Source organism: Bubalus bubalis, chromosome 14 (genome assembly GCF_019923935.1).
Source record: "Bubalus bubalis isolate 160015118507 breed Murrah chromosome 14, NDDB_SH_1, whole genome shotgun sequence".
NCBI classification, from domain to species: domain Eukaryota; kingdom Metazoa; phylum Chordata; class Mammalia; order Artiodactyla; family Bovidae; genus Bubalus; species Bubalus bubalis.
In genome coordinates this window covers 20,877,496-20,905,194 of record NC_059170.1, presented here as the reverse complement: position 1 = coordinate 20,905,194, position 27,699 = coordinate 20,877,496, and the positions used below count along the sequence as shown (strand labels likewise).

At 50.9% G+C, this 27,699-nt stretch overlaps 1 protein-coding gene across 1 annotated transcript; it reads left to right on the top strand.

Annotated features, from left to right (window-relative positions):
* Positions 1-2,705: 2,705 nt before the first annotated feature.
* BPIFB1 (BPI fold containing family B member 1) lies at positions 2,706-26,082 on the top strand. Its single transcript, XM_045162652.1, has 16 exons — positions 2,706-2,846; positions 5,179-5,328; positions 7,755-7,890; positions 8,565-8,672; positions 9,650-9,799; positions 10,561-10,642; positions 14,433-14,496; positions 16,387-16,472; positions 17,465-17,644; positions 18,307-18,360; positions 18,824-18,982; positions 21,722-21,789; positions 22,265-22,310; positions 23,296-23,359; positions 24,320-24,396; positions 25,929-26,082. Exons 2-16 carry the CDS (start codon positions 5,214-5,216, stop codon positions 25,959-25,961), a joined length of 1,422 nt encoding a protein of 473 aa, XP_045018587.1. The 5' UTR covers positions 2,706-2,846; positions 5,179-5,213; the 3' UTR covers positions 25,962-26,082.
* Positions 26,083-27,699: the final 1,617 nt, after the last annotated feature.

Below are 27,699 nucleotides of genomic sequence, written 5' to 3'. Positions count from 1 at the left end.
CAGCCCCACCAGGCCCTGTTTGAGTCCTACCTCCCGACACTAACCTGGACTCACCGGGGACGGATGGCATAGTGGTGAAGAGCGTATGGTCTGGACAAAACAATACACTCAAGTCCCAGCTGCAGAAGCGCTGAGCGTGGACCTGGAGCAAGTCCACTCACTTCTCAGGGCCTCAGACTCCCTGGGTACACTCAGGGCCAATCCCAGGTAGTGGGTGAGAGGGGTCCTGCGGAGCAGTTCATTTGTCCCCTTGGTTCAAGACAAAGCCTCATTCATTCAATCCACGAATATTCACTGAGATTGCTGAGGCCACAGGCAAGGCAAAGACAGTGCTCATTGCTGCAGAATAACTCAGCCTGGGCTGAGTGCTGGGTGAGTGCGCAGCTCAGTTCACACTCTCAGCAGCCTGGGTTACCATTATCCCCATTTGACAGATGAGGACACTGAGACCCAGAGAGGTGAAGTACCTTGCCCACAGTCACACAACAAAGTGGCAAAAGTGAGATTCAAACCTGCTCTCGTGGGTGAATTAATTCATGGATATGTGTACTCCTAAATCCTAAGATGTTTTTAGGAATAAGGGATGGGCAAGGCTCTTCCTTCCATCCTCCCAGTTAATATGATTGTAACCTCTCTGCAAAGGCCTATTCTATTGTAAGCAATAATATTAATACAAAAGCAAAAAGTGCACATTTATTGAGCATTTACTGTGTGCCGGGATGTGTGACCCATGTGCTGACATTATTTCCATTTAACAGATGAGAAACAGAGACTCAGAGAGGTTAGGAATGTGCTCTGAGTCACACAGCATGGAAATAGTGGAGCCAGAACCTGAACTCAGTCTCTCCCAGGGCCCCCTGTCTCCACCAGGACATCCCTAGATAGGTTTTGAAATCAGAGTTCTGGTTTAAATGTGACTCTGCCGTTTATTGGCTGGTGAAGCTGGTGCCTTTGTGTCAAAGTCAGGATAGCCATGCTGACCCTGGTGGGAATGAGACTCCATTGATAGGACTGCTTGCAGGTGTATAATACATCATCCCTGCCCCTGTTCTCATCACCAGTCCTGTTCTCATCACTGGTCTTGTTCTCATCTCTGCCCCTGTTCTCACCCCTCCCCCTGGTCTCATCTCTGCCCCTGGTCTCATCCCTGCACCTGTTCTCATCACTGCCCTTCTTCTCATCAGTGCCCCGATCTCATCCCTGACCCTGGTCTCATCCCTGCACCTGGTCTCATCTCTGCCCCTGGTCTCATCTCTGCCCCTGGTCCCATCTCTGTGCCTGTTCCCATCTCTGCCCCTGTTTTCATCACTGCCCCTGTTCTCATCACTGCCCCTCGTCTCATCTCTGCCCCTGGTCTCATCTCTGCCCCTGGTCTCATCTCTGCCCCTGTTCTCATCCCTGCGCCTGGTCTCATCTCTGCCCCTGGTCTCATCCCTGCGCCTGTTCTCATCTCTGCCCCTGGCCTCATCTCTGCCCCTCGTCTCATTTTGCCCCTGGTCTCATCCCTGTGCCTGTTCCCACCTCTGCCCCTGGTCTCATCTCTGCCCCTGGCCTCATCTCTGCCCCTCGTCTCATTTTGCCCCTGGTCTCATCCCTGTGCCTGTTCTCACCTCTGCCCCGGTCTCATCTCTGCCCCTGTTCTCATCACTGCCCCTTGTCTCATCTCTGCCCCTGTTCTCATCTCTGCCCCTGGTCTCATCTCTGCCCCTGTTCTCATCCCTGCGCCTGGTCTCATCTCTGTCCCTGGTCTCATCCCTGCGCCTGTTCTCATCTCTGCCCCTGGCCTCATCTCTGCCCCTCGTCTCATTTTGCCCCTGGTCTCATCCCTGTGCCTGTTCTCACCTCTGCCCCTGGTCTCATCTCTGCCCCTGGTCTCATCTCTGCCCCTCGTCTCATCTCTGCTCCTCGTCTCATCCCTGCCCCTGGTCTCATCCCTGCCCCTGGTCTCATCTCTGCCCCTGTTCTCATCTCTGCCCCTGGTCTCATCTCTGCCCCTGGTCTCATCTCTGCCCCTGTTCTCATCCCTGCGCCTGGTCTCATCTCTGCCCCTGGTCTCATCCCTGCGCCTGTTCTCATCTCTGCCCCTGGCCTCATCTCTGCCCCTCGTCTCATTTTGCCCCTGGTCTCATCCCTGTGCCTGTTCTCACCTCTGCCCCGGTCTCATCTCTGCCCCTGTTCTCATCACTGCCCCTCGTCTCATCTCTGCCCCTCGTCTCATCTCTGCTCCTCGTCTCATCCCTGCCCCTGGTCTCATCCCTGCCCCTGGTCTCATCTCTGCCCCTGGTCTCATCTCTGCCCCTGGTCTCATCCCTGCACCTGGTCTCAGCCTGCCCCTGGTCTCATCCCTGCCTCTGGTCTCATCTCTGGCCCTGGTCTCATCTCTGCCCCTGGTCTCATCCCTGTGCCAGTTCTCATCTCTGCCCCTCGTCTCATCTCTGCCCCTCGTCTCATTTCTGCCCCTGGTCTCATCCCTGCGCCTGTTCTCATCTCTGCCCCTGGTCTCATCTCTGCCCCTGGTCTCATCACTGCCCCTCTTCACGGAAGTGGCTGCCCAAGAGGCAGGGAGCCCTTTGCACAGGCCACATGCTGTCTGATCCAGTTCCCCTGCCATGTGCCCCAGTGCCCCACCCTCATCCCTCACGTCAGCCGGATCCTTGTTTCTCCAAACGTCAGGAAACTGGAGTACCAAGTCTGCCTCCCAGCAGCTCTGTGGTTTACCAGATGCCACAAATATTTACTTTGGAGACCTCAGTCCAAATGCAGAGGGTGTGCAGGATATAAGGCTGGGCTTCCAGACCCAGTGCCCAGGTAAGGAGAGCAGCAGGCCGAGGCATCCGCGTGTCCAGGTAAATGTGTAGGGAAGGGGCGAAGGGCCTACGTCACCAGGATGGGTCTGAGCTAGAGACACATGTTGGGGTCAGGCCAGGAGCAGGAGAGAGGCCTGACCCTCTGGTAAGGCCCCTCTCAGTCCATTAGGACCCTGTTAGGGTCAGGGCCGGGGGTAGAGAGGAGTCCAGCTTTCTCACCCAGAAGACAAAACAGCAATGAGGAGGGAACTGGACTGGCCCCATCTCTCCCTGACCTCATCCCAGTGACATTAACCCACTCCACACACACCAGCTGCTCTATGGCCAGCCCTGGGCTGGGGTGATTCTGCAAACAAAACTATCAGACTGTCCTGGACCCCAAGATACTCCCAGGATGGACCAACATGCTATGCTCAAGGAGAGCCCAGGGACATGGTGGTAGAGGACAGTCAGGGAAGGCTTCCTGAAAGAGGTGATATATTGGTGGAGAAGCTGAGTAGAAATTGGCTGGACAAAGGAAGAAAGAAGGGTATCTCATGCAAAGGGGACAGCATAGTCAAAGAGGCAAAAGCCAGGAGGTGAGATGCAATGTGGTGGGTTGGGCGTATGGTGCTTGGATTTGTAGAGAAGACAATTTTACACAGGAGGGAAGGCAACCATCCACGTGCCCCCCTGAGAGCTTCTGATCAGAGGAGACAGAGCAGTGTGAGTTAATAATGAAGGGAAAACAAGGTCAAGACACTTGAAACAAAAAGACAATGGAGTGGGGATGGGGGCTTCCTGGGCAAAGGAGCAGGTGCAGGGAGGGCGTCCCCTCTGTCTCCTGGCTTTGACTGCAAGGTGGCTCCATCTGACCCCAGAATTAGTGACCATAAATGTCATTATCAGAATAACAGCTAACCCTCATCGGGCACTTGTGGCATACAAAGGGATGGTCCCATTGAATCCTCCCAACAACCCTGCAAGGTAAGTATCGTTATCATTACCCCTTATTTTATAGATGAGGAAACAGAGAGGACAAGTCACTTGCTTGAGAACACCCAGCAAGTTGTAGACGCAGCCCTCCCACTCGGGTCTGTCTGACTCCCAAGCCCACAACACTTCTCTTCCTCCTTCAGGCATCCAAGACTCAGGAACGAGGGTCCTGTGAATCAACAGCAGCTCCCATGGCCCAGACCTCCTCAGTTTAAGAAACTCACACTCCCCAATTCTTCCAGGGCTCCCAGGGCCATTCATTCATTCAGCAACCCCTTATTAAAGCACTGTGTGCTATGCTGAGTGCTGAGGACTCAGAGGGGAGCAGGTAGACCCAATCTGTCCTCCTGGAGCTCACAGTCTGGTCAGGGGGATCCTGCTAATTAAGCAAAACAGCTTTCCTACCACTTTGCCTCCTACCTGAATGCTCATCTCCTTCCAGCCTGCACCTCCTGTCCTGGACACACATTAGCCCCCAGGGCAACCTTTCTGCAAGTATGGTCCAGGCTCTCAAGTTCCAGGAGAAGGAAATCTCTGCAGAGAAAGGGACACATGAGTGGAGTTTTCAAGAATGAACAGGAGTTCAGCAGGCAGATAAGGAAAGGGGTCAGCACTGCAGGAAGCAGGAAGAGCAGGGCGAAGACACAGATGGGAGAGAGCAGGGTTTGTTCTGGGAACTTCAGGCAGCTTGGAATGACTGGAACTTCGTAGAGCAAGAGGGGAAACCCAGGGAGGGAAATTGGCTGAGGTTGAGGGCTTTAAGTGCCACAATGATGGGTGGGGGAAAAAAAACAGAAGCAGAAATGTTTTGCCCTGAGCACTGAGGGTGGATATCCTGTAAGAAAATAACTAATATTTACCAAGCGCTCACCTTGCAAAAGCATGCTTACATGCTAAGTTGCTTCTGTCGTGTCCAGCTCTTTGTGACCCCATGGACTGTAGCCCTCCAGGCTCCTCTGTCCATGGGATTCTCCAGACAAGAATACTGCAATGGGTTGCCATGCCCTCCTCCAGGGTTTCTTCCCGACCCAGGGATCAAACCCAAATCTCTTACATTTCCTGCCCTAGCAGGCAGGTTCTTTATGACTAGCACCACCTGGGAATCCAGCCATGCAAAAGGCATGGTGCTAAATGCTTTCTAGATATTATCTCATTTAATCTCAACTCCATGAAGTAGCAGTCATGATGCCTATTTTCCAGATGAGAAAACTGAGGCACAGAGAGGTTAAGTTGATTGTCAAAGGACACAGAGACCCAGTCAGGCTCCAGAGCCTACTCTCCTAACCATCTCACTGAACAGACTCTCCTGGACTCTATGACCCCAAGTCACCAGGTGTGGCAGGCCTGGCCTGGGCCTTCTCTGCTCAGCTAATGGAGTCCTCTGTGCTCATCCCAGGTTCTGCCACGTGCCACCTGCCAAACCCGAAGAAGATGGCCTACCCGTGGACCTTCACCTTCCTCTGTGGTTTGCTGGCAGCCAACCTGGTAGGAGCCACCTTAAGCCCTCCTGTGGTCCTCAGTCTCAGCACAGAAGTCATCAAGCAAAGTAAGTCTTGGCCGCCCAGGCCTTATCACTGTAAGGCAAGGGGGCAGGTGGAGCAGCCCTCCAAGGGAGGGAGGGAGTTCCCCATCACTAGGGGTATACAAGGCATGGTTGGATCCCAAGTCTTGAGTGAGACTTGACAAGGTAAGTTACAAAGGTTGGGAGGGTCTATGATCTCAAGTATTTATGATTCCAAGATCCTTTTCTTAAATTCCATGATTCTAAAACCTACTACTCTGAGGTCCACAGCCCTCAGAGGAGTATGCGGCCACAACATGCATCGATGCAAATGCCTCTCCGGCTGCTCTTGCCTAAACCCCATTGCCAGAGCCCCTCCTCTGGGTTAGACCTAGTATGCAACTAGTCTCCAAAGCAAGCACCTTCAGCTGGGAGTTTGGCTGCCTGCACCCTAGGCACAGCTTTATCAAGCTCCAGCTCTGTGGCCCTGGCAGCTCCCTGAGCTTTGGCTTCCTCCTCTGCAAGAGGGCCTCCCCACTCCCCAGGTTGTCAGGATCATCCAATAAGACAGAAAGTGACAACCGCTTAATGACCTCTACAGCTGAACTTCTCAGCCTCAGCACTACTGACTTTGGGGATCGAATACTTCTTTGCTATAGGGGGAATGCTGTCCTGGGCCTTCTAGCTGTTTAGCAGCATCCTCGGCCCAGCTGTGACACCAAAAACGGTCCAACTGGAGCACAGAGACCAACCTTCTGCATACAGTGGGCCTGGGCTGTGGCCCTGTGCATGGGCCAGGCCCTACACAGCTGGAAGGCACTATAGCTTGTGGATATATATCCACTAGAGAAGATGGCTCCCCTAGGATGGAAGGGGAGCTGAGAACTCCAGGCACTCCTGGGGGAGGCACATATGCTCTGGGCCCACACTGAGTTGCAAGCACATGGAATTTCAGCCAGAAAGAGCTTGGAGAAGGGCAGCCATTTAGGTTTCCCAGCAGCAGAGTCTGAGTCGAGGAGCTGTGTGCAAGGGGGTGGTTTTGGAGGTGATCCCAGGCAACAGCTGCAGGAGAGCGGGAAGCAAGTCAGGTAAAGGCAAGCCAGTTATCACTGGGAACTGGGGCTCAGTCCCACTGGGCAACTGTGTTAGTCAGGGCCAGTCAGAAGGCAGAAACCACACAGTAAGCCCAACAGATGGGTTTGTATCAGATATTATTGGCAAGAATTGAAACACTGGGAAACCAGTTAAAAAGGAATAAAGAGAGAATGCCAAAGAATCCCCTAGGGGTTGGGATGCAGCAGGGAGCTGAAATCCAGTACAGAAAAAACCTGGTGGGGAGAATCCTCCCCCAGAACTCATGGGGGGAGAAGGTTGAAGCCCCCAGAATGGTGGGGAAATTCCCTGAACTGTCCCAGGTCAGAGTCGGTCCTTGGTTGACAGGCTGAGGCCAGATGGCAGAGAACTGCCTGCCAGGGAGCCAATGGAATTCTCTGCAGGAGGGACTACCATTGATTCACTGGGAAGCTGTCTCTGGCAACTACCTAGAAAGGAGCCGGGGGTCACTGGCTGCCCGAGGAAATCCACTCAACTCCCAGCCCGAAGTCTTGGGAGATGATACCACTGGAGCTGGGCAAGAGGAGCATGCCAGGGCCAAGCTTCTTATTCCTCCTCCATGTCCTTCCAGAACCTCGACAGACAGTACTGAACAGTGCGCTGGCTGGCAAAGGAGGCTTATTTATGGGGGTCAGCTCCATCGTCACAGTGCAGGCTAAAAGGCTGGCTTGGTCTCCGCGAGGCACTAACACACAGGGATTCTGGGACACGGTGGGGGACACACACCCGAGTCATCCTGCCCAGGGGTGGAGGGAGGGAGGCAGGATCTTTATACACCAATTCCCACCAGTCATTCATTGGCTGAGGGCTGCTCTCCAATGCCACTCTCAGCATCAGCTCTCCAGCACTCTGACCTGCTCTGCACACAAGCCAAATGGGCTCTAGTCGTCAGGGGAGACGTCCAGCAGGGACCAGAACCCAGGGCTCCCGGATCTTCCTCTGTACAGCACCTGGGGCTCTTTGGGTAACAGGCCCATGGAATGCAGATGCCAGGGTATCATTAGCAAGTTCGTTTCAGCAGCAAAACAGCCCCAAACAAGGCCTTAGGAGCTCCCGGCCTCTCGGAGTGTTTGCCAGTGGATAATGAGAGACACGTAGGTCCCTGTTCCGGGTGTCCTGGCCGACACTCCTGGTGGAGGCTGGCAATGTTCAAGGTGGGAATGGTCCCGTCCATGCCCAGCCACAGTCTCATGTGAACATGATCTATCTGGACCATCATCCTCAGAATGAAGCCATCCCTACCCTCAGCTTATGTCCCAGTCCAAGTAGCCCTGATGTCCACTCCTAGCCTGGAGCCCCCACCAAGCCATCCTCCTTGCCCCTCCCGCTGGACCCTAATCCCTGGGATCTGTCTCCAGGGCTGGCTCAGAAACTGAAGAATCACAATGTTACCAACACCCTGCAGCAGCTGCCACTGCTCACTGCCATGGAGGAGGAGTCATCCAGGGGCATTTTCGGCAACCTGGTGAAATCCATCCTGAAGCATATTCTCTGGTAAGTGGAGCAGAACCAAGCTGGGAGCTGGCTCTTTGCCCACTCCTCTGCCCTGGACACGCTTTGCATGGTCAACAAGCGTTGGTTGGTGTCAACTCTGTGCCTGGCTGTGAAGGATGGATCAAAAAAAGCCTCTCCTTCAGAGGCTCCCAGAGGAGTTACCAAGAACCATAAGAGGGACCCAGGAACCCTAAGAGGGAAGACCCCAGAGGAAAATCACCTGGGGTGGGATGATGAAGAGAAAAGGTGATGCTTCTCAGCGGTGGGGACAGGTGAGCCAATGACTCCGTGGTCACCAGGAGACAAGAAGAAATGGCATTTTGGGCATAGAGACTGACCTGGGCAGAGGCAAAGGGTAAGGGTGGGTCAGAATGGCTGGTGCTCAGACCCCAAGGCCAAGAGGGAGAGGTCAAAGGGGCCAGGGCACAGAGGGTCTTACAGGTCAGCCCCAGAAGCTCAGGTTCATCTCCTGAGTTAGGAGGGGAGCCATGCAAATGTTCCAGACAGTGGGGAGGAGGAGGGGAGCAAAACCATGCCGAGGGGAGTCAGCAGACAGGGCTTGGGTCCAGCTGCTGCCTGGACACTTTGGGGGACAGCTAAGATGGGGACCAGTCTGGGGATGATGCTCAGTTGAATACGAAGCATGAATTTCAACCCGCCCATGTCCCATCCAGGATGAAAGTCACCTCAGCCAGCATCGGTCAGCTGCAGGTGCAGCCCCTGGCCAACGGCCGGCAGCTGATGGTTAAGGCCCCCCTGGACATGGTGGCTGGATTCAACGTGTGAGTGTCCCCTGAGTCGGGCACCGTGAGCTGGACAGTTTCTTCCACTCATTCTCCCCGCCCCCATTCTCCATGCAGGAAAAGAGAGTTCCAAGCAGAGGGGAGAATAAGGGCAAAGGCCCACAGGCAAGAGTGCAGTTGCCTGGTTCACAGGGTGGCCTAAGAAAGGAGGGGAGAGGACAGCCTGGTGGGAGGTCAGAGCGTACAGGGCCTGTGGGCCAAGGTGAGGACTTGGTTTTACCAAGGAAGACAGGAGCCATGCAGGGTTCTGAGCAGAGGAGGGATTTGACGTGATTTCACATTCTTCAAGAAGCCTCCTGGCTGCTGCGGGGGCAGGGGGGCAAGGGTGGAGGCAGGGAGGTTATCCAGAAGCTACTGTAATAATTCAGGAGGAGACAATAAGAGTGTGGACCAGGGTTTAGGAGCAGGAAGGTAATGAGAAGAAGCTGGATTCAAAATATGTCTCAGAGGACACAAGAGGATTTGCTGATGGATTCAATTAGGGCTCGGGGTGGGAATAGGGTGGTGTGGAGGTTGAAGGGCCAAGACAGTATGGAGTGGCCAGAAAGCAAGGCAGGGAAGATCAAGAAAGGAGAGGGATTGGGGAAGGATCCCTAGTTCAGTTTGTGTGTATTAGATGCTCAGTCATGTCCAACTCTTTGCGACCCTATGGACTGTAGCCGGCCAGGTTCCTCTGTCTATATACACGTTAAATCTGAGACACCAGTAAGACGTTTGAGAAAGAATTTAGGTGTAAGTTTGGAAACTGGCAAGTGTAGAGGATTTAAATCAGAAGAGGAATCCAAACACTGAGCCTGGGACACAGTGAGGTATACACATAAGGGGATGAGGAGAGCCCAGCATGGAGCCTGAGAAGGGAGGAGCAAGAGGCAGGAGGCGGAGGTGGACAGCAACTACGGCTTGATTCGGCCTCAGGCCGGGCTGGAGCTCACAGCCTGGGGCTCCTCCACTCCCAGGCCCCTTTTCAAGACCGTTGTGGAGCTGCACGTGGAGGTGGAGGCCCAAGCCATCATCCACGTGGAGACTAGGGAGAAGGACCACGACCGCCTGGTCCTCAGCGAGTGCTCCAACACCAGCGGGAGCCTGCGCATCAGCCTGCTGCACAAGTGAGTGCCGCCACCTCTCCCCGGGCCCCTTGCACACCTGGGAGGGAAGCCAGGTGGTGCCCTGGCCCCATTTTACAGATGGAGAACACTGAGGCCCGCAGAAAGAAAGGGACTTTTCCCTCCTGGTTCCTGGTCTGGGGCTCCTTTCAGGAAATCGGTGACACCTAAGAGAGCTGAAGGGTGAAGCAATAATGATGGGATCTCAGGCATCGTGCCAGAAATTGGAACAAACATTTGAAAGTGGAGAGGAGGCTCTTTTCTGGGCCCCAAACCACCACTGGCAGGCTTGCGTGCAGCCATGGGTCTAAACTATGGAGTCAGGCGAGCATAATGCAACTCTCGCATTTACTGTCCAGGCAACATTCTGGACAAGTCACCTCCCCGTGCCTCACCTCCATAGTGAGAGGATGAGATCGGGCAGTGTCCTCAAGTAACCAGCTGAGTGAAGGGCACACAACAGCTGCTCAAAGACGGGATGCTTCCCTCCATCCCTCCTTAGCAGGAGAATGGGGGAAATGCCCACTGCCTTCATTCCAGTGTCCAGATAACATTGCTAAAGACAACCCCCAGCCCGTGTCCTTGAGAACCATCTGCCACTATCTTCCCCAGGCTCAGGGGCTACACCCAGCCCTGTCTCTAACAGGCCCTGTGCCTTGGGCAAGTTCCTTCCTTCCCTGGACTTGGTCTCGCCTTCTATAACACAGGGGAGAGGTGACCATCCCTGACCCACTTCATCTCTCCCCTCTTTTCCTCCCTCAAAGGCTCTCCTTCCTGCTCAAATGCTTAGCCGACAAGGTCATAAGCCTTCTGACACCAGCGCTCCCCGAACTGGTGAAAAGCGAGGTAAGTAGAGTCAGCGTTTCTCTGGTCTGTGAAGCCTGCCCCCCTGTGGGTCAGAGGTGGAACTGCAGGCTGGTGCTAAGGGACCTGTGTCTCCTTTGAGTGGGAAGTTTCTGGGCTTGAGTCATTCTTTCAGCAGTGGATCCTTGTGGTCAAGGTAATGAAACTGCCAAAAGACAGCTGAGGGACCTTGAACAGTGATGTGCTGATAAATTGTTAACAATCGACTCAGGAGGGGTTGGAGGAAGGAAGCCCTGATTTGTAGCATTCACTGACTTCGCTGATGTAAACACCTCTTCTGTTGTCAATTTCAAGCTACTAGTGTGAATTCACTGAACAGAAATTGGGACAAACATTTGAGCAGGGTCAGGAAGAGATGCTTGGTTGCACATTATTGGATGGTGTTTCCACCATGCAGATACAATAGACATATATAATCTCAAGAGCAATGGATAACGGTAAAATAGAACAGAATAATTAGGAAGCAATGAGTTTTGAGTTGACTTTGCTCTTAGCATAATTTATTTAATTGTAAGCGTATACAATTTGATTTTTAATAATGTCAGGTTTATCACCAAGCTTAGAAATTCCTGAAAATTTAATAGTTGATTCTTCAAAAACTGATCCAAGCTAGCTCTGTCTAGAACACCAGGATCCCACACTACCCTGGTTGTGTCATCAGGGGCTTGTTACCCAGCAGGTCTTGTTGGATTTCTTTTTCTGAGTCAGTGAACACGAGTCCATCTCCCTTTATATGTCCCTTATATGTCACAGATAAGCTAAAACTCAATAAGTTGGATTTATCTGCCATTATGACCATTGATTTTCACTGTGAATTCCAAGATGTGCTCACACCAATGGTTCTCCTGGGATTAAAAATACCTTATCAGATAATTAATATATTTTTTATAGTAAAACTTTTTTGACTGAAAAACACAATACAATAACCAAAACTTTGGGAGAAAAATACCCATAATCCTCCTACCTTAACTTAGCAGCTATTTTTTCTTTTGTATATTGTTTTCCAAATCTCCATCCATCTGCACTCATACTTTTATGTGGCTGCACTCAGCATCAGTATTATTTGATATCCTCTAAGTTATATCTGTTTCCTATACCAGTCTATGATAGTCATAACTGTTTTAATAGCTGCACCATATTTAATAATGTCTTTAAATTTTTATTTATTTGTTTGTTTTATTTTTTGGCTGCTCTGGGTCTTCATTGCTGTGTGAAGGCTTTCTCTAGTTGCAATGAGCAGGGGCCACTATCTAGTTGCAGCCCATGGATTTCTCACTGTGGTGGCTTCTCTTGCTGCAGAGCACAGGCTCTAGGCACATGGGCTCTAGTATTTATGGCACCGGAGAAGGCAATGGCACCCCACTCCAGGACTCTTGCCTGGAAAAGCCCGTGGACGGAGGAGCCTGGAAGGCTGCAGTTCATGGGGGCGCAAAGAGTCAGACATGACTGAGCGACTTCACTTGCACTTTTCACTTTCATGCATTGGAGAAGGAAATGGCAACCCACTCCAGTGTTCTTGCCTGGAGAATCCCAGGGACGGGGGAGCCTGGTGGGCTGCCGTCTATGGGGTCGCACAGAGTCGGACACGACTGAAGCGACTTAGCAGCAGCAGCAGCAGCAGTTATGGCACATGAGCTCAGTAGCTGCAGCTCACAGGCTCTAGTGTGCAGGCTCAACAGCTGTGGTGTACAGACTAATATGCTTCCAGAATGTGGAATTTTCCCAGGGGATCAAACCTGTGTCTCCTGCATTGACAAGCAGATTCTTATGCGCTGTATCACCAGGGAAATCCTATTTAATACTTTCTAAAACCTTTCCAGAGAGCCTTTTGAAAGGAATAATTTTGTAAAACTTAGCTTTACTTATGTGAGTTTTTTTTTTTTTTTAAGAAATTTTTCTTCTACTTAAAGGTGACAGTTTCTTAAAGTAGGGCTCAGCTGGAAATTTTTTCCCAGCTTCTGGCAAAATCACATTTTAACTGGCATTATACTTTACTAGCTAAAAATATATCTTCCACTAGAAAAGATAGCAAGAACCTGGGATTATAAAATGTTCTTTGCATAATAGCCTGTTTTTAAGAGTCAAAAGCCGAATACAGTGAGCAATTTGAAAAACTGAGAAACAGTATGAGAACATATCTGCTTTTAAGGGTGAAAAGCCAAATCCAGTGAACAATTTGAGAAAACTGGCCTTCCATCAATCATCATGATTTCCCACCAGGAATCACTGGATTCGAGACTACCTCCTATGAATATTTCACGTGGCATGAAGGGAAAAGGGGCAGCATGTTTAAATGTGGCAGGAGCCCACCTAGAAAATGCTATTGCCCCTTTCAGCATGGGTCCCAATGCCAGCTGCCCTTCAGAACTTCCTGGGAGGGCTTTTTTAAAATACTGATATCAGGGCTTGACCTCAGAGATTCAGATTTAATTGGTCTGGTGGGCCCTGGTATCTCAGAGGATTCTAGCTCCCCCAAAGGAGGATTTTAGCATGTCACCATGGTTGAGACCCAAGGGTGGAACTAAAGGGAGGGGAATTTTGAGAGGGTGTGCAGAGAGAGCCAGGAACACCTTTCCCACGAGGAACAGGCAGAGAATGTTGGGAGCCCTTGAGCCCAACTCCTCCATCCTCCCTGGGTTCAGGGTTGGCAAAGCAGCTGGAGAAGGGCAAAGCAGCTGGCTTTTCATAGGAAAAATGAACATTTATCAAAGTAAATAGTCATTTCTCAAAAGTAGCAAAAGGTGGTCAACCAGAAGGTTCTTCACTGGTGAATTTTAACCTAAGACAAAAGGACAGCGTCTCAAAGCACTGCCCTGGAAAACAGGCTGCTTCGAGCAAGGAGCAAGGCCTTTGGGGCCCAGGATCAAGTGAGGTGAATGTTTAACTTCCTTCCCAAGCAGAACAACCAAGGCTGGGGTTGTCACTGTGACATTTGGTCCCCATAGTTGTTCGTTTCGGGGGCTGTCCCGTGTACTGGGGGAAGCTTAGTATCACCCTCGGCCTCCACCCTCTAGGTGCTAGTAACACTGCCCGGTAAACTGCGACAATTGAAAATGTCTTCAGAAAGTTCCAAATGTCTCTTGGGAGACAAAATCACCCCTGCAGAGAACTGCTGAATTTTTTTTTTTTTTTTTAGTTTTATTTTTACTTTTTGGCCAAGCCACACAACATGTAGGATCTTAGCCCCTGACCAGGGATTGAACCTGCATCCCCTGCATTGGAAGTGCAGGGTCTTAACCTCTGGACTGCCAGGGAATTCCCGAGAACAGCTGGAATTTTCAGGGGAGAAGAATTCAAGGGGCAAAGAGATGTGTTGGGGCTAGAAACCCACAAAGAATGTTTACCAGTCTGGTTGCGTCTGTCTTTCTGGCCTCTGTTCTAATGTGACACATGCAAGGAAGTCAGTACCAAGGGTTGACTGAAGAAGTGAATGAAGGAACGCATTCTGGATTTCCCTCTTATGGGAACATGGGCTCTTGTGAATACGATGAGTCTCATGGGGAGGACAGCTGGCAGGTCAGGCACACCTGGACACGGGGCAAGGGACAAATCATTGCAAAAGATCCCAGGGGACACCAGAAGCTGTGGTGATCTCTGAGCAGTGGTGGCGGTTGGGGGAGTAGATGCATCACTGAGTCCTCAAGCACATGGGTGAAAATTTGGCTGGCCGTGGGTACAGGGGCGGGACTCAGCCAGGTGAGCTGGGCACGGGTCACTGTGGGGCTGTGTGCTGACCCTGGCTGATGGAGGCCCTGCATCTGTGTTGTTGCAGCTGTGTTCTGTGCTCAAGGCGGGCTTTGAGGACATGCGTGGGGAACTCTTGAACCTGACGAAGGGTAGGTGCACCACTCTCTCTCTCTCCTTTTTTCTTGACTGCTGAGCTGACCTCCAAGCACTGCCTCTGCCCTCTGCCCAAGGCAAGCCTCCCCTGGTCAGGCCTGAGCAGCAACTCAGCCTGGTAGCAAGAGGGATAAGCATCATCTGATCTCTGCCCAGGATGAACAGACAGGATATCACCACAGCTGTGATTTCATGAGTACATAATACATGCAAGGTTCTATGTAAGCCAGTAGGTGCCCAGATAAACCCAAGTTCAAATTCCCATTCTGCCACTGATTTGTTCCATGGCTTTGAAAAAGGGGGCTTATACATCCCTGCCTCCAGGATTGTTGAGGATTAAAATTTTATGGGAGAGTGCCTGGTACATGGCAGATGCTCTGCCTGGCCCAGAGAGGTGCTTACAGATGTGTGCTGGATGGATGGATGGATGGATGATTGGATGGATGGCTGGCTGGATGGCTGGCTGGATGGCTGGCTGGCTGGATGGATGGATGGATGGCTGGATGGATGGATGGATGGTTGGATGGATGGATGGATGGATGATACAGAGACTACTGTGGGCTATCAGAGAAGAGGGATCAAGGGATGAAGCAAATTGTATCCTCAGACCCTTCACAGTTAAAGTCTGAATTCTTGGACCCCCTCAGAGAGGGGATTGGTGGGGAGAAGAAAACTCTACCATCTACTCTTTGGGGATCTGAAGAGGCTTATTCAAAGAGCCACCAGAGAGGATTGGGAAGAGGAGAATGGTATCAATAGGTTTTCAGCATCTATAGAGCACCCACTTTGGGCCAAGTCCTTGGGCTGCTTCACTGACTCCTCAGACAACTCCATGAAGTAGCGATCATTATCCCACTTAACAGATAAGGAAACTGAGGCTCAGAAATGAAATCATTTGTCCAGTTCACAGGAGGAATTAGTGATAGGGGAAGGCTTAAACCCAATTCTGTAAGTTTCAAGTCTGATTCATTCAGATCTGAGTGAGCTGATTTTGCTAGGTGTCAGTCCTGTACAATCTACAAGGCAAGTATCCTACTGCCTCCCCATTTTGGGCCTGGAGAATTCCAGAGACTGTATAGTCCATGGGGTCACAAAGAGTCGGGCAGGACTGAGCGACTTTCACTTTCACTTTCCCCATTTTAAGATGAGGAAACTGAGGTTCAGAGGCAGGAAGAGGCTAGCCAAAGCTACTAGGGCAAGAACCCCAAGTCTATCCAGCTCCTCTGTTCCCTAGGGGCAGAGCAGGAGGGTTCCCCAGGCTCCCCAGGCTCCACAGGCTCTCCCAGAAGCAGGCAGATTAAGGAAGGAACTTCCCACATCCCTCCCTGATCTCTATTCTCCACCCGACAGCTAGGGCAGATGAGACACCACTGCCACCTGGTGGCCAAGTGGGGAATCCCGAGGAGGACGCAAGGGATCCCTAGGACAGACCCAGACCCTGCCAGGGTGGAGGGTACGGATCAGACTGGGGGAAGTGGAGAGGTATAATCAATAGGTCAGTTTTGTTCCAAACCAAAATGTTGACACAGGACCAACTGAGTTCAGATCCTTTTACAGTATGACCTTGAGCAAGTCATGTCACTTTTCTGAGCCTTGGTTTCTCTATCTGTGAAATGAGGGTCATAGCAGGACCTAAGGTTATTGTGAGGATTCCATGAGCTAACATGTGTACAATTTAACGCATTACCGGGTGCTTGATAAATCTCAGCTTGATAAGTCTCATCATATTTATCATTGTCCTTATCAGCATCATCATGACTCCTGCTCCTACCCCTGCACACCCGCCCCCACCCCGAGCAAAAATGGTGCTTCAGCCAAAAGCAACTTCCCACCAAGCCATCCAATACTGCCCTCCATCCTCACAGAATTTTCTTCTCCCTGAGCAGTGCCCATGTCTCTCAATTCTGAGCACCTGAAGCTTGATTTTATTTCTCCTGTCATCGACCACAGTGTTGTCCATCTCATTCTGGGGGTGAGTATCATGGGACCTCCAGGGGGAACTGGGGACATTCCTTCCCTTCTCTGACCACCAGTAGTCAGAGACCATTGATCTGCTTCAGGTGAGAAAACACGGGTCACAGTACACACAGGCAGACTTAGAAAAGTCTCAACAAGCTGACCACGTCCCACATAAACCATTCTGGCAAAGAAAATTCAGTGTACGGGCCACACACAGAATATTGACCCCAATGACCCAACCTCCTCCAACCTTGATTTCCGCCATCAGGGGCCAGAGTGGGAGGGACTCTTGGTCTTTCTCTCAGGCAAGCCCCTGACAATCCTCAAATATCTGGTGATTCTGAACAAGAGCCCAGGATGCAGACACATCATGGAGGATCACACAGATCTAAATTTCTCTTCCAGCTCCAAAACTCTCTGGCTGTGTGACTTGGGATAAGTTTCTTCACCTCTCTGAGCCTCAAATTCTTTTGTAAAATGTAATAACACAGTCACTAAGGAGAGGAGGGAACGATACCACATGTGGCCTGGCAGGCAGGAGGTGCCCAGCAACCATCAGTTCTTTCTCAAATATGGAGCCACCCACCACACGGGGGGCTGGACACCCTCTGGGACCAGGCCAAGCAAGGCAGCATGAACCTCAGACCTGTTTTCATGGACCCCTGAAAAACTGCAGCACCAAACATTCCCATCCATTCTGCTGCAGTCTTGAATTTTCTCTTCCTCTAAAGGGTTTCTGGGGTGTCTAAGAAGTTGAAACCTAAGTACCAAACAAGACGTCTAGATTTTTTAAAAACCAGAGATTACCTGAGGGGTGCAGATGGAGTCGGTGTTGCTGAGTAGCTGAGATAGCCCTTCATCTACAACAGCCAGGCACTGACTGCCAGGCTAAGCTTCCTGGGGGCAACTGCAAAAAGAGAAACCGGCTGGAGGGTGTCATTTCCTTCTAGGTTATTACTAGATACACTGTGGAGCTTGAGTTCTCTCTGCTCTGTGTCTCTGCAGGCCAGGTTGTTCAACTCAGAAGGAAAGGTGACTCAGCTGTTCAGTGATGCTGGGGATTCCCTGAATCTGCCCACCCTGAACCAGACCCCTTTCAAGCTCACCGTGAGGAAGGATGTGGCGGTTGCTATCATAGCTGCCTTGCTCCATTCGGGAAAACTCACAGTCCTGTTGGACTATGTGGTAAGTCTCAGCATGGAACAGAGCCTGAAGCCAGCTCTGCTGCATCATGGGGATTTCCTGAATCAAAGAGGGCGTAAGGACCCCCCTCCCCAAGCAGGAACCTCCTTTCAGGATCAATTTACATACTTCCAGCAAAGGAGAGCTCACTCCTTCCTTGAACAGAGCCTGCCTCTGACATATATATAACTAGAAAGCTGAAAACCTCCTGTAGCATCCAGCACCAGTCCTCGTTCTGCCTTCCTGGAACTGAAACACCTGCTTCCTCTGTCAGATAACAGTTCTGTCCAAAAGGCATCTTAGATATTGACTGGGCACGGCGATGCAATGCTGCCGTCCACTGCAGGGCCCACGGCAGGCATCGCTCATCTCCCAGCGCCCTCCTCCCTGTTGAGCCCGGATTCTGTCACAGCCACGGAATCCTTATTAACCCAGCACAACAGAAAACCACCACCAATCCACAGTAAACATTCAGGCTGGCTGGGACTGCATTCCCAACAGCCACTGACATAGAGGCTGTTTCCCACCAGGGGCAGGCACGTGCACTGGGCCACCAGGCTCTCCCAGCTTCTCTGGGGTTTGGGGGATCCCGGCAGCAGGACTGCTGGAGTTGTGTCTCCCCTGTCCCCACCAGCTGACCGGCTCTGACCTCCTCTCTTCCTCAGCTTCCTGAGGTAGCCCGCCAGCTGAAGTCAAGCATCAAGGTGATCGACGAAACGGTTGGTCCACTTGCCATCTGCAGCCTGGAGGGTGTTTGCTGTGGTCTGTCTGCTGGCGTCTGGGGAGGGAGGGAGGTGTGGGACCACTCTGTCCCCCCAGCACTGGTGGCTGTAACACACTGCTCCCTGTCCTCATGGAGATTTCACTCTAACAGGACAGTTAGTGGTGACAAAGGACAGATAGATTCTAGGGGTTATAGGAGAACTGCCAGGGTATCTGAACCAGCCTGGGAGATGAGGGAGGGCTTCCCTGAAGGAAAACGTATTCCAGACGGAGGGAGAGTCCAAACCAAAGACTGTGAGATGGGCAGAACAACAATTTATTCCAGGATCTGAGGAAGCACAGAGAGGAATGGGGGAGTCCAGGAAGGTGGACAGTGGCCAGGTCTCACGGGACCACATGGGGCTCGTGGACTATGGGGACGCACTTGGGAGGCGTCACATGGGTCTGATGTCCTTCCAGGCAGCAGCGCAGCTGGGGCCCACACAGATCGTGAAGATCATGAGTCAGACGACCCCAATGCTCATTCTGGACCAGGGCAACGCCAAGGTGGCCCAACTGATCGTGCTGGAAATATTCGCCACCGATAAAGACAGCCGCCCCCTCTTCACCCTGGGCATCGTGAGTTCAGTTGTCTGAGACGTTGACAGCAACCTTGGGAATCCCCCTGTTCACTGTTCTTGTTCACCTGCTCTTGCTTTGCTAAACCTTTCTGCCACTCTTGTTACCTCGCGGAGCTAGGGGAAGGGAATTTTGAACCAAGAATCAGGGGCTTTGGTGGCTCAACTCTTAATTAGTCAGAATCTTTAAGCAGACATTTAACTCACATGCACAAAGGGAATTGCATTAGCTCATATACCTGAAGGAGAAGGCAATGGCAATCCACTCCAGTGTTCTTGCCTGGAGAATCCCAGGGACAGCGGAGCCTGGTGGGTTGCCGTCTATGGGGTCGCACAGAGTCAGACACGACTGAAGTGACTTAGCAGCAGCAGCAGCAGCAGCAGCAGCATATACCTGAAAAGTCCAGGTCAGTGCTGGTTTCCAGAATAGCTGTATCAGGTGTTCAAACAATGTCATCTTCATTCTTCTCTCTTCCCATCTGGCAGCCTTGTTTTTCCTTGTGTTGCCTTCATCCTCAGGTAGTTTGTCCCTCTTGGAAGTGCCCCGAACCCACATCAGGCTTATAACCTATCAACTTGGCAACCTCAATGGAAAAGCTTCTCTTTCCCAGTAGTTCCAGCGAAAGTTCCAAAACTGACTCTCATTGGATGACTTAGGGTCAAATGCTCACTAATGAACCAATCAGCGTGACCAGAAAAATGAAATATGTAAATTTTCTGAGCTGGGACATACACACATAGACACACACACACATCCCAAATTGGGAGATTAGGGTTGGCTCTATCCAAACCACAGGCCTAGAAGGAAAGGGGATAATTCCTCTTCCTCTTCCAAAAGATAAACAGAACTAAGTCATCTCCAAGTAAGTTCTGAATTGCTTTTCTCAGTAACAAAGCAGGTCAGATCTCAGAGCTTCCATTTAGAAGGACCCTGTGGATAAAGATCTGGGGGTGGGCTCGTCAAAGGACAGGCCCAGTAGAAGATATCTTAGGTAGGACCCCTAGAAACAGGCCCAAGACAAAGACCCTTAGAAAAGTGCTGTACTGGGGGAGAGCTCCCAGGAGAAGGACTGAGCAAGGATGTGGCCTCAGCTGGAAGCTGGCTTCTGCTTCTTCCCACAGTGAGCTCTGGAGCATGGTGGCGCCATGGGGTTGAGCCCAGGCTGAAACAGGAAGGCCAGCCTCTTGTATGCCCTTGTCTGTCAGTTACTGGTCACTAACTGCCCCCAAGGTAGGAAGAACATAACCTCCCAGCAAAGACAAGTCCCCGGACCAGGGAACGGCTGGGAACTGTTAGCAGCAGTGACACTCAGCAGCTGAGGAATGGGTGCCCCAACCAAAAAAGGGGGATCTGAGTGGGGCACCAACTGCATCCTACAGAGGACAAGGTGAAGGAAGAGACGAGGCAAGATCCATGGTTGGGCCCTGGATAAGCAAGGCCTTCCATGCCTAGCCAAGGAGTCTGGACAGCACCTGATTGTCAGAGGCCAACGTTACCCTCTCCTTACAGGAGGGTGGCTGCAGGCCCTGTGCAAGCTGTCCACACGCCTTGTCAGTGGGCACCATTCACACAACTACAGGGTGCATGGTGCCCTGGCTTCCCCTGAGGGTGTGGGGATACCCTGATCCCCCGACAAGCAGGGAGAGGGGACCGACCCCAGCCAGCCTCACTCCCTGGGGACTTCCCTTCCATGGCCAATAGCAGGCACTTTTCAAAGACCACGATCATTGGTCAGGGAACTAAGACCCACATTCCACGTACGTTGTTCAGTCGCTCAGTTGTGTCCGACTCTTTGCCACCCCATGGACTACAGCATGCCAGGCTTCCCTATCCTTCACTACTTCCTGGAGTTTGTTCAAACCCATGTCCATTGAGACAATGGTGCCATCCAACCATCTCATCCTCTGCCACCCCTTTCTCTTCCTGCTCTCAATCTTTCCCAATGTCAGGGTCTTTTCCAATGAGTCAGCTCTTCACATCAAGTGGCCAAAGTGTTGGAACTTCAGCTTCAGAACCAGTCCTTCCAATGAATATTCAGGGTTGATTTTCTTTAGGATTGACTAACTTGATCTCCTTGCTGTCCAAGGAGACTCCCAAGATCTTCTCAGGCACCACAGTTCAAAAGCATTCCATCCGGCATAGCCTAAAAAGAATTAAAAATTAAGAAAAGACCTCCAAGCCCAGGCCTGCCAGAGAAGTCTGTTCTCTGGGTGCAGCTGCCCTGGAGCCTGGTACTCAGCTCACCTGAGTCTAAGGGTCAAGATGCTGGATGTATCTACCTGTGTTTGAGACTGGCTCAGCTTCTGACTTTTGCAATAATAATAACCGGTTAACAGTCACCATCCGGCCTGTCCCTCAGTTTACACACCTCTACAATGGGATAATAATGGGACTTATTTCACAGAGTCATGAGGATCAAAGGAGATAATCAGATAAAGCTCATAAAACACCATCTGACACACAAGGAGGGCTCCCGTGGACATGGGCTCCTGTCATCATTGTCATCAGCCGCAATCCTATGCGCAACCTTTTCATTGGCGCATGGGTACAGGTAACAGCCCTGTACCCATAGAGAAGGAATCTGAGGCCCACAGAGGTCAGACCCTTTCCCAAGGTCACAGCCAACAGCTGAGATTCAGACCATGTCAGCTTGACCCCAGAACTTCCGTGCAGAGCCCCACACCCAACCCCTGACAAAAATCCTCTGAATAAATGGGTCCTGGGTTTCTCTTGTTGCAGGAAGCCTCCTCGGACATTCAGTTTTACGTCGAAGACAGCCTACTTGTGTTCAGCTTTAACGAAATCAGGTAAATGCAAAAATTACTGAGAAGGTTCTGGAGATGGAAATGAGTCTGCCTGGTGACCACTGCTTTCTTTAAACACCCAGTGTCTTGAACCTCTGGGGTGTGAGTATCGCGTGAAGGCTGCTTGGGGATGGGCAGAAAGGGAAAGGCCACCTTGCCTGGATGGTCTCCTCCATTCACCATGGTCCTCACTCCTGGGGGTGATCTTTCTGCCTGCTTTATGGGCAACCATGTGCCTGCTATCTCCCCCGATTCCCTCGCACGTTGCAACGTAAGCTCATTCCAGTGTAGGAGGGCATTACAAAGTAAGCTCATGAAGCAAGGGTTTCATGTGGGTCCCTGCTGTATCCAGAGCCTGCGCCATGTCTGGTGCATGGTAGGCACTCGGTAAATAGTTGTTGAATGGATGGATGGATGGATGGATGGATGAATGGATGCGACTCCAAGGGACCAGCCTCATGGGCATCTTCTCTTGCAGAGCTGATCGGATCCATCTGATGAACTCAGACATTGGTGTGTTCAACGTGAGTATGAACAGATTTTCCCTGGGGATGCAGGAGATTGCCCAGGATGATCCACTGCAAAAGGAGACATTGCCTAGGAATGGCTTTGAATAAAGTCCCCACAGGCAGCTCCATAGTGAGCAGGCCAGCCTTCCCAATCTTAGCCACAAAGTCCAACCGCCTGGCTCAAGTGTTTACTGAGCACCTACTGTATGCCAGATACAGCTGAGAGTCTACACATTCGCAAACACACAGATACACACAGACTTACCTTCTGTAAAGTTTTGACCATAAATTAGAAAACAAATCTATTTTATAACACATTTTGCTCATATAGACTCATCTCAGTGACCCTGGGCAGCCCCTTCTCCTGAATCCTCAGTTGCCCTGAAAAGTCAAAATGAATCAGAGATCTCAAATTGGCTGAATCCTCTCTTCAGCCATGGTGGGGTATTTGTTTCTTTGTTTGGGTGGGGGAGGCATATTTTTCCACCCTTTTGTTTTGCCTCTTAATTCTTTTTTTTTATATATAAATTTATTTATTTTAATTGGAGGTTAATTACTTTACAATATTGTATTGGTTTTGCCATACATCAACATGAATCCACCACAGGTATACACTTTTAAATATTTTTAATGGGGTGGATTCCACATGAAAATCGGGACTTCTGGCTTCCTTTGAGAAGTCAAAAACTCAGGAAACAGGATGAAATTCCTTTGGAGAATTCTGCTGAAACAGAGCAGTGGAGCCCTGGAGATTGGAGGCCAGGTGCGCATCCCAGAATGCACCACAGTCTCCCCACCTGCCTGATTTAGGGCCAGCTGGTTTGCTCCCCCCACAGCATGTCTGATCCTTGAGCCCTGGCAACTCTGACCAGCAGGGAACCTGAGACTCAGCATATTCACCTGCTGCCCTCACTACAAGGCAGGGCCGTGCCCATCTGAGGAATGGCTGAGAGGACTTCAGACTCTCAGCCACGGTGACGGGGCCGTTTCTCTTTCACAGCCTAAACTTCTGAACAACATCACCACCGAGATCCTCACCTCCATCCTGCTGCCAAACGAGAATGGTGCGTCCCTTTGCTGTCTGATTCCCTGCTCCCCAGGACATTGAGGGCAGGCGCTTTACCTCTCCTGCCTGTGCCTCCATGTGGGGCCCCTTTCATTTATTTTCCACCTATCCTCAGAGACTTGTTCGAATTCCGCCTCCTCCAGGAAGCCTTCCAGGTCATCCTGCTGGAAATGCGCTCTCCCATCTCCAACACCCCAGCCCACTTTGCTCATTCACACCAGAACTTAGACATCCACAGAGGGTGCGGGCAATGTCCCAGGCTCATGGGCTAACAGCAGGAGAGAGACAGAAATGGAAACAACCAGAGCATGCTCAATGGACTTCTGATACACCTGGGCTCTGGTGCTGATTCTTCTGCTGGCTGCCTGGCCTTGAACAAACTACCTTATCATCCTCAGCCTCAGTTTCTCCATCTGTAAAATGGGGAAATAGCAACACCTTCCTCAGAGGCATAAAGAAGAGGTTTTTACAGAGAAGAGAGGGGGCGCCTGACACGGCCAATGCTCAACAGTTCTTGCTGTTGTTGGCTGTAGCTGGCATTGCTATTTGTGTCACTAGTGAAGGAAGCCAAGAGAAAAGCGGGCGTTATTCTTACTGAACCTCAGGTCCTGGGGGTGGGTGAACTGGTAACCTATGTCCACCCTGCTTTTTTCATGTCTTTGTTTTATTAGAGCGAGAAATCTCAAAGTATAAGCCCCTCTGCTGTGGATGATGGGAGCCCCTGATGGTTCTTGAGCAGGAATGTGAGAGGATGTGAGGGTATCCTTTGGAACAGCCAGAAGCTGGGGCTGGAGGCAAAGAATGGGGAGACGAGGCAGGGTGGATGCCAGAGCCAGAGGACAGGAAGCAGAGGCAGAAGTGTGAATCAGGTGTGCCACGTGCAGGAACTGTGAGCCCACTGACAGCTGCCCAACCCCACCACCAGCTCACAAGTTTCTGACCACGTTTGTGATTTCAGGCAAATTAAGATCTGGGATCCCAGTGTCAATGGTGAAAAACTTGGGATTTAAGTCGATTTCATTGTCTCTGACCAAGGTGAGTGGAGTTAAACACCCTCCCCCAGGGAGGGCACAGTCAGAGGGAGAGCCCTGGGATGGGAGATAGGGGCTGCATTCAATCCTAGCTCCCCAGGTCACTTATGGGGATATTGGGCGAGTCCCTTCTCCTCTCAGGGCCTTGTGTCCTAGTCTGTAAGTGGAAGAGGGTGACTGTCCCAGTCTGGGGTCATGTGCCTCCAGCCTTTTCCATCCTACCTGTCATTCAGGCAGAGGGAAGGGAAAGAGGCTTTGTTAACTGTCTCCAAAGACATGTTGACGTTTGACTCATTTTCAGCTGCCCACCTTCAAAATCTGTCCATACTTCAGCTGGCTTTGATGGAGAAGTATGACCACATACTGTGCATGATAACAAAAGAGGCTAAGTCTAGACTCAGGGACCAAAGAACTGGTTCAAATCCAGCTCTGCCTATTTCTAGGCAGGGATGTCTGAATATACAGGTCATGCACTAGTGAACTATTACATAAAATGATTCAATTATCACATAAGCAGTTTATCTAAGACACATGCTGTACCTAATTCATATTGGATGGGCAACCGGTGTCCATATAACTGGGTGGCTAGAGCTTAGTGTATTTCATGTATCTCTTATTAGGGGGCATTTAGCAACTTTCTCTTCTTTTTTTTTTTTTAAATCAAGTTGCAAACCATAACTCATCATTGGCAGTTTAAATTGGAAAGGTATCATTTCACTCTATTTTTTTTTTTAATGTTTTCTCCAAATTTCCTGTTTTGCTCTATTCCTTTGTTTAGGACTAGCATCACACTGATACCCTGTTTATAGTCTTATATTTTAAAATCTAGTCAAAGGAATGAATAAATGGATAGATCTGAGATCAAACAAGTATGGTTTGAAAAAAGTGAATGGTAGAACCTAGGTGGTGAGTATACAAATATTCAGCATAAAATTTTTTCAACTTTGCTACATATTTGAAAATTATCATAGTAGAAATTTGGGGGAGAATCTAATAGGTTCCATTCCTCGTATCACACTTAGTTTCCCCCAAAAAATCAGAGTGTTCTTAAAAATGTTAGCTGCCTAGGACCCAATGGATACAGTCAGGAATCTACACTTGACGAAACTTCTTGAGAGATTTGGTGATCTGCTGGAGTGGAGACGCTTGTCCTATATAATCCCAGACTGTGCACCCGGGTACTTCATCCATGCCCCAGACACCTGCGTGGTGTCACTGGTCACACACAGACCCTCCTACTCTAACCCTTCCAAGAACCCTTTATGAGTTCAGGGTCCTGACTCCCAATGTTAGCGGTCACCTGGTGAAGGACAAACCACCATAAGCCACAACAGGGCAGGATGTTAAAAAACGTTTTGAGGGGACTTCCCTGGCTATTCAGTGGCTAGGACTCCGTGTTCCCAATGCAGGGGGCACAGGTTCAATCCCTGGTCAGGGAACTAGATCCCACAGGCCACAACTAAGACCCGCTGGAGTCAAATAAATAAAATAAATAAAATTTTAAAAACTTTTTTGACTTTTCTCCTCCAATTCCAGGAAGCCCTTGTGGTCACCCAAGCCTCCTCTTAGAACCTCAGCCCACGTTCCTCTCTCCCAGTGAAGACTCGCACTGTGGCCCTCCAGGGAAGGCTGTGTCTCAGTGCGAGTGTGGGAGCCAGCTCTGTAGTCTGTCCCTCCCTACAATAAATAAACTGTTTGTGACTCTTGCAGTCCGGAGTGTGTCTTTGTCCCAACTCAGGGTCATTTTGCCCCCTGGTAAGCTTAGGGACCAGACATCTGAGCCACATCTAGGTCATGTTCGAGCACATCTGAGTCAATCGGGGCCACGTCCAAGCCATGCCTTGGTGACATCAAAATACATGTGGACAAGGCCCAAGACTTTGACCACCTCCCTGAGTTTCAGGAATGAGAAAGCCAGTTGCCACCTCCTGCCTTCCATGTCAGTTTCTAGACCACCAATGTTAGGATAACCTCTCTGGCGGGGACACATATTGAGTTGACCTTGGTGATGTGGCAAGTCCAGGGCTCACTGAACAGCGTGACTCTTGGAGGCAGGCTTTGAGCTCTGACCTGGACCCCTCAATGGTTGTTTGACCCTGGGATGTGGCTCCCCTTCTCTAGGCCTCAGTTTCCTTCCCTGTAAAATGGGGAGAATTGTAGTCCCTACCTTGGAAAGCTGTGGTGAGAATGCAATGAGAGAAAATGGTTCCCGGCACCTGGGAAGTGCCCAAACAATGCCATCCGTGGGTGACGGCATTGTCATTCTTGTTACCTGAGCTCCAGGATGTTGGGTCTTATCACTGAAGTCCTTTCCAGCTGAGACGGTGCGTGACTGCCATTGTGTCCCTGGCTCCCCTGATGTCAGTAGGTTGGGGACAGACAATAAGTCTTCTGTTCTCCAGCCTTCGGGCCCATCCCAGCACACAGAGCTCATGTCCCATGGGGGCCTGGCAGGAAGGGGCGGGCGGGTGTTTCAGGAAAAGACGCTACCCAACTTCACAGTAAAAACAGCTGTAAGAACACCTCGAAACACGGAAAAGCAGCCAGAAAGGAGTTTCTCCAACAGGACATGGCTAGGCCCACACAGGGTGCTAACACTCAGGCCCTGTGCCGCATGTCCCCACGCACCCTTGACCCCCAGCCACGCTTTGCGGTCCACATCCTACACACCAGATTCCATTATTTTTCTAAGTCATGTTAAACCTGGGATTTTGAGCCCTGATTCACAAGGCACATGAGACAGTCCATCTCCATCCTGTCTGGGGTGGGGCTCCGCTGTCTCCCTAGGGTCCTACAAGGTTCGGTTGTGAGGTTTCCGCTGAGCCTGGAGAATGGGGCTGACCTCTGGTCTTTGGTAACATCTTGTCCTGATGAACAAATGCCACCCTGCCTCAAGATCCTGTGTCAGAGGTGAGCGGCGTGGACCTCTGGCCACGCTGGGGCACTTGTCCAAAACAGCCATGGCCGTGGCTCCCAGGTTCCGACTACCCAGATCCCTTGGCCTCCTAGAGTTTGGTGGATAAGTAACTCTGCTATCTTACCCCGTGGGAGCAGGGAACCTCTCCACACTGGCTCCCACAGCACCGCAGAGGGACTGAGCCCCAGGTGTCCACAGGTTGCTTGCTTGATACATACTTTTATGGGCTGTCTCCCTCCCTGCCTCACTTTCCCCCTCTGCTACCAATGTCTCCTGGCACCACCTCCCAAATCGACTACCCGCTCTCAATCCTGGTCTCAAGCTCTGCTTCTGGGGAAACCAAACCAAGATGAGCATTTGTTCTGCAGGAGCAAGGATCTTACAGACCTT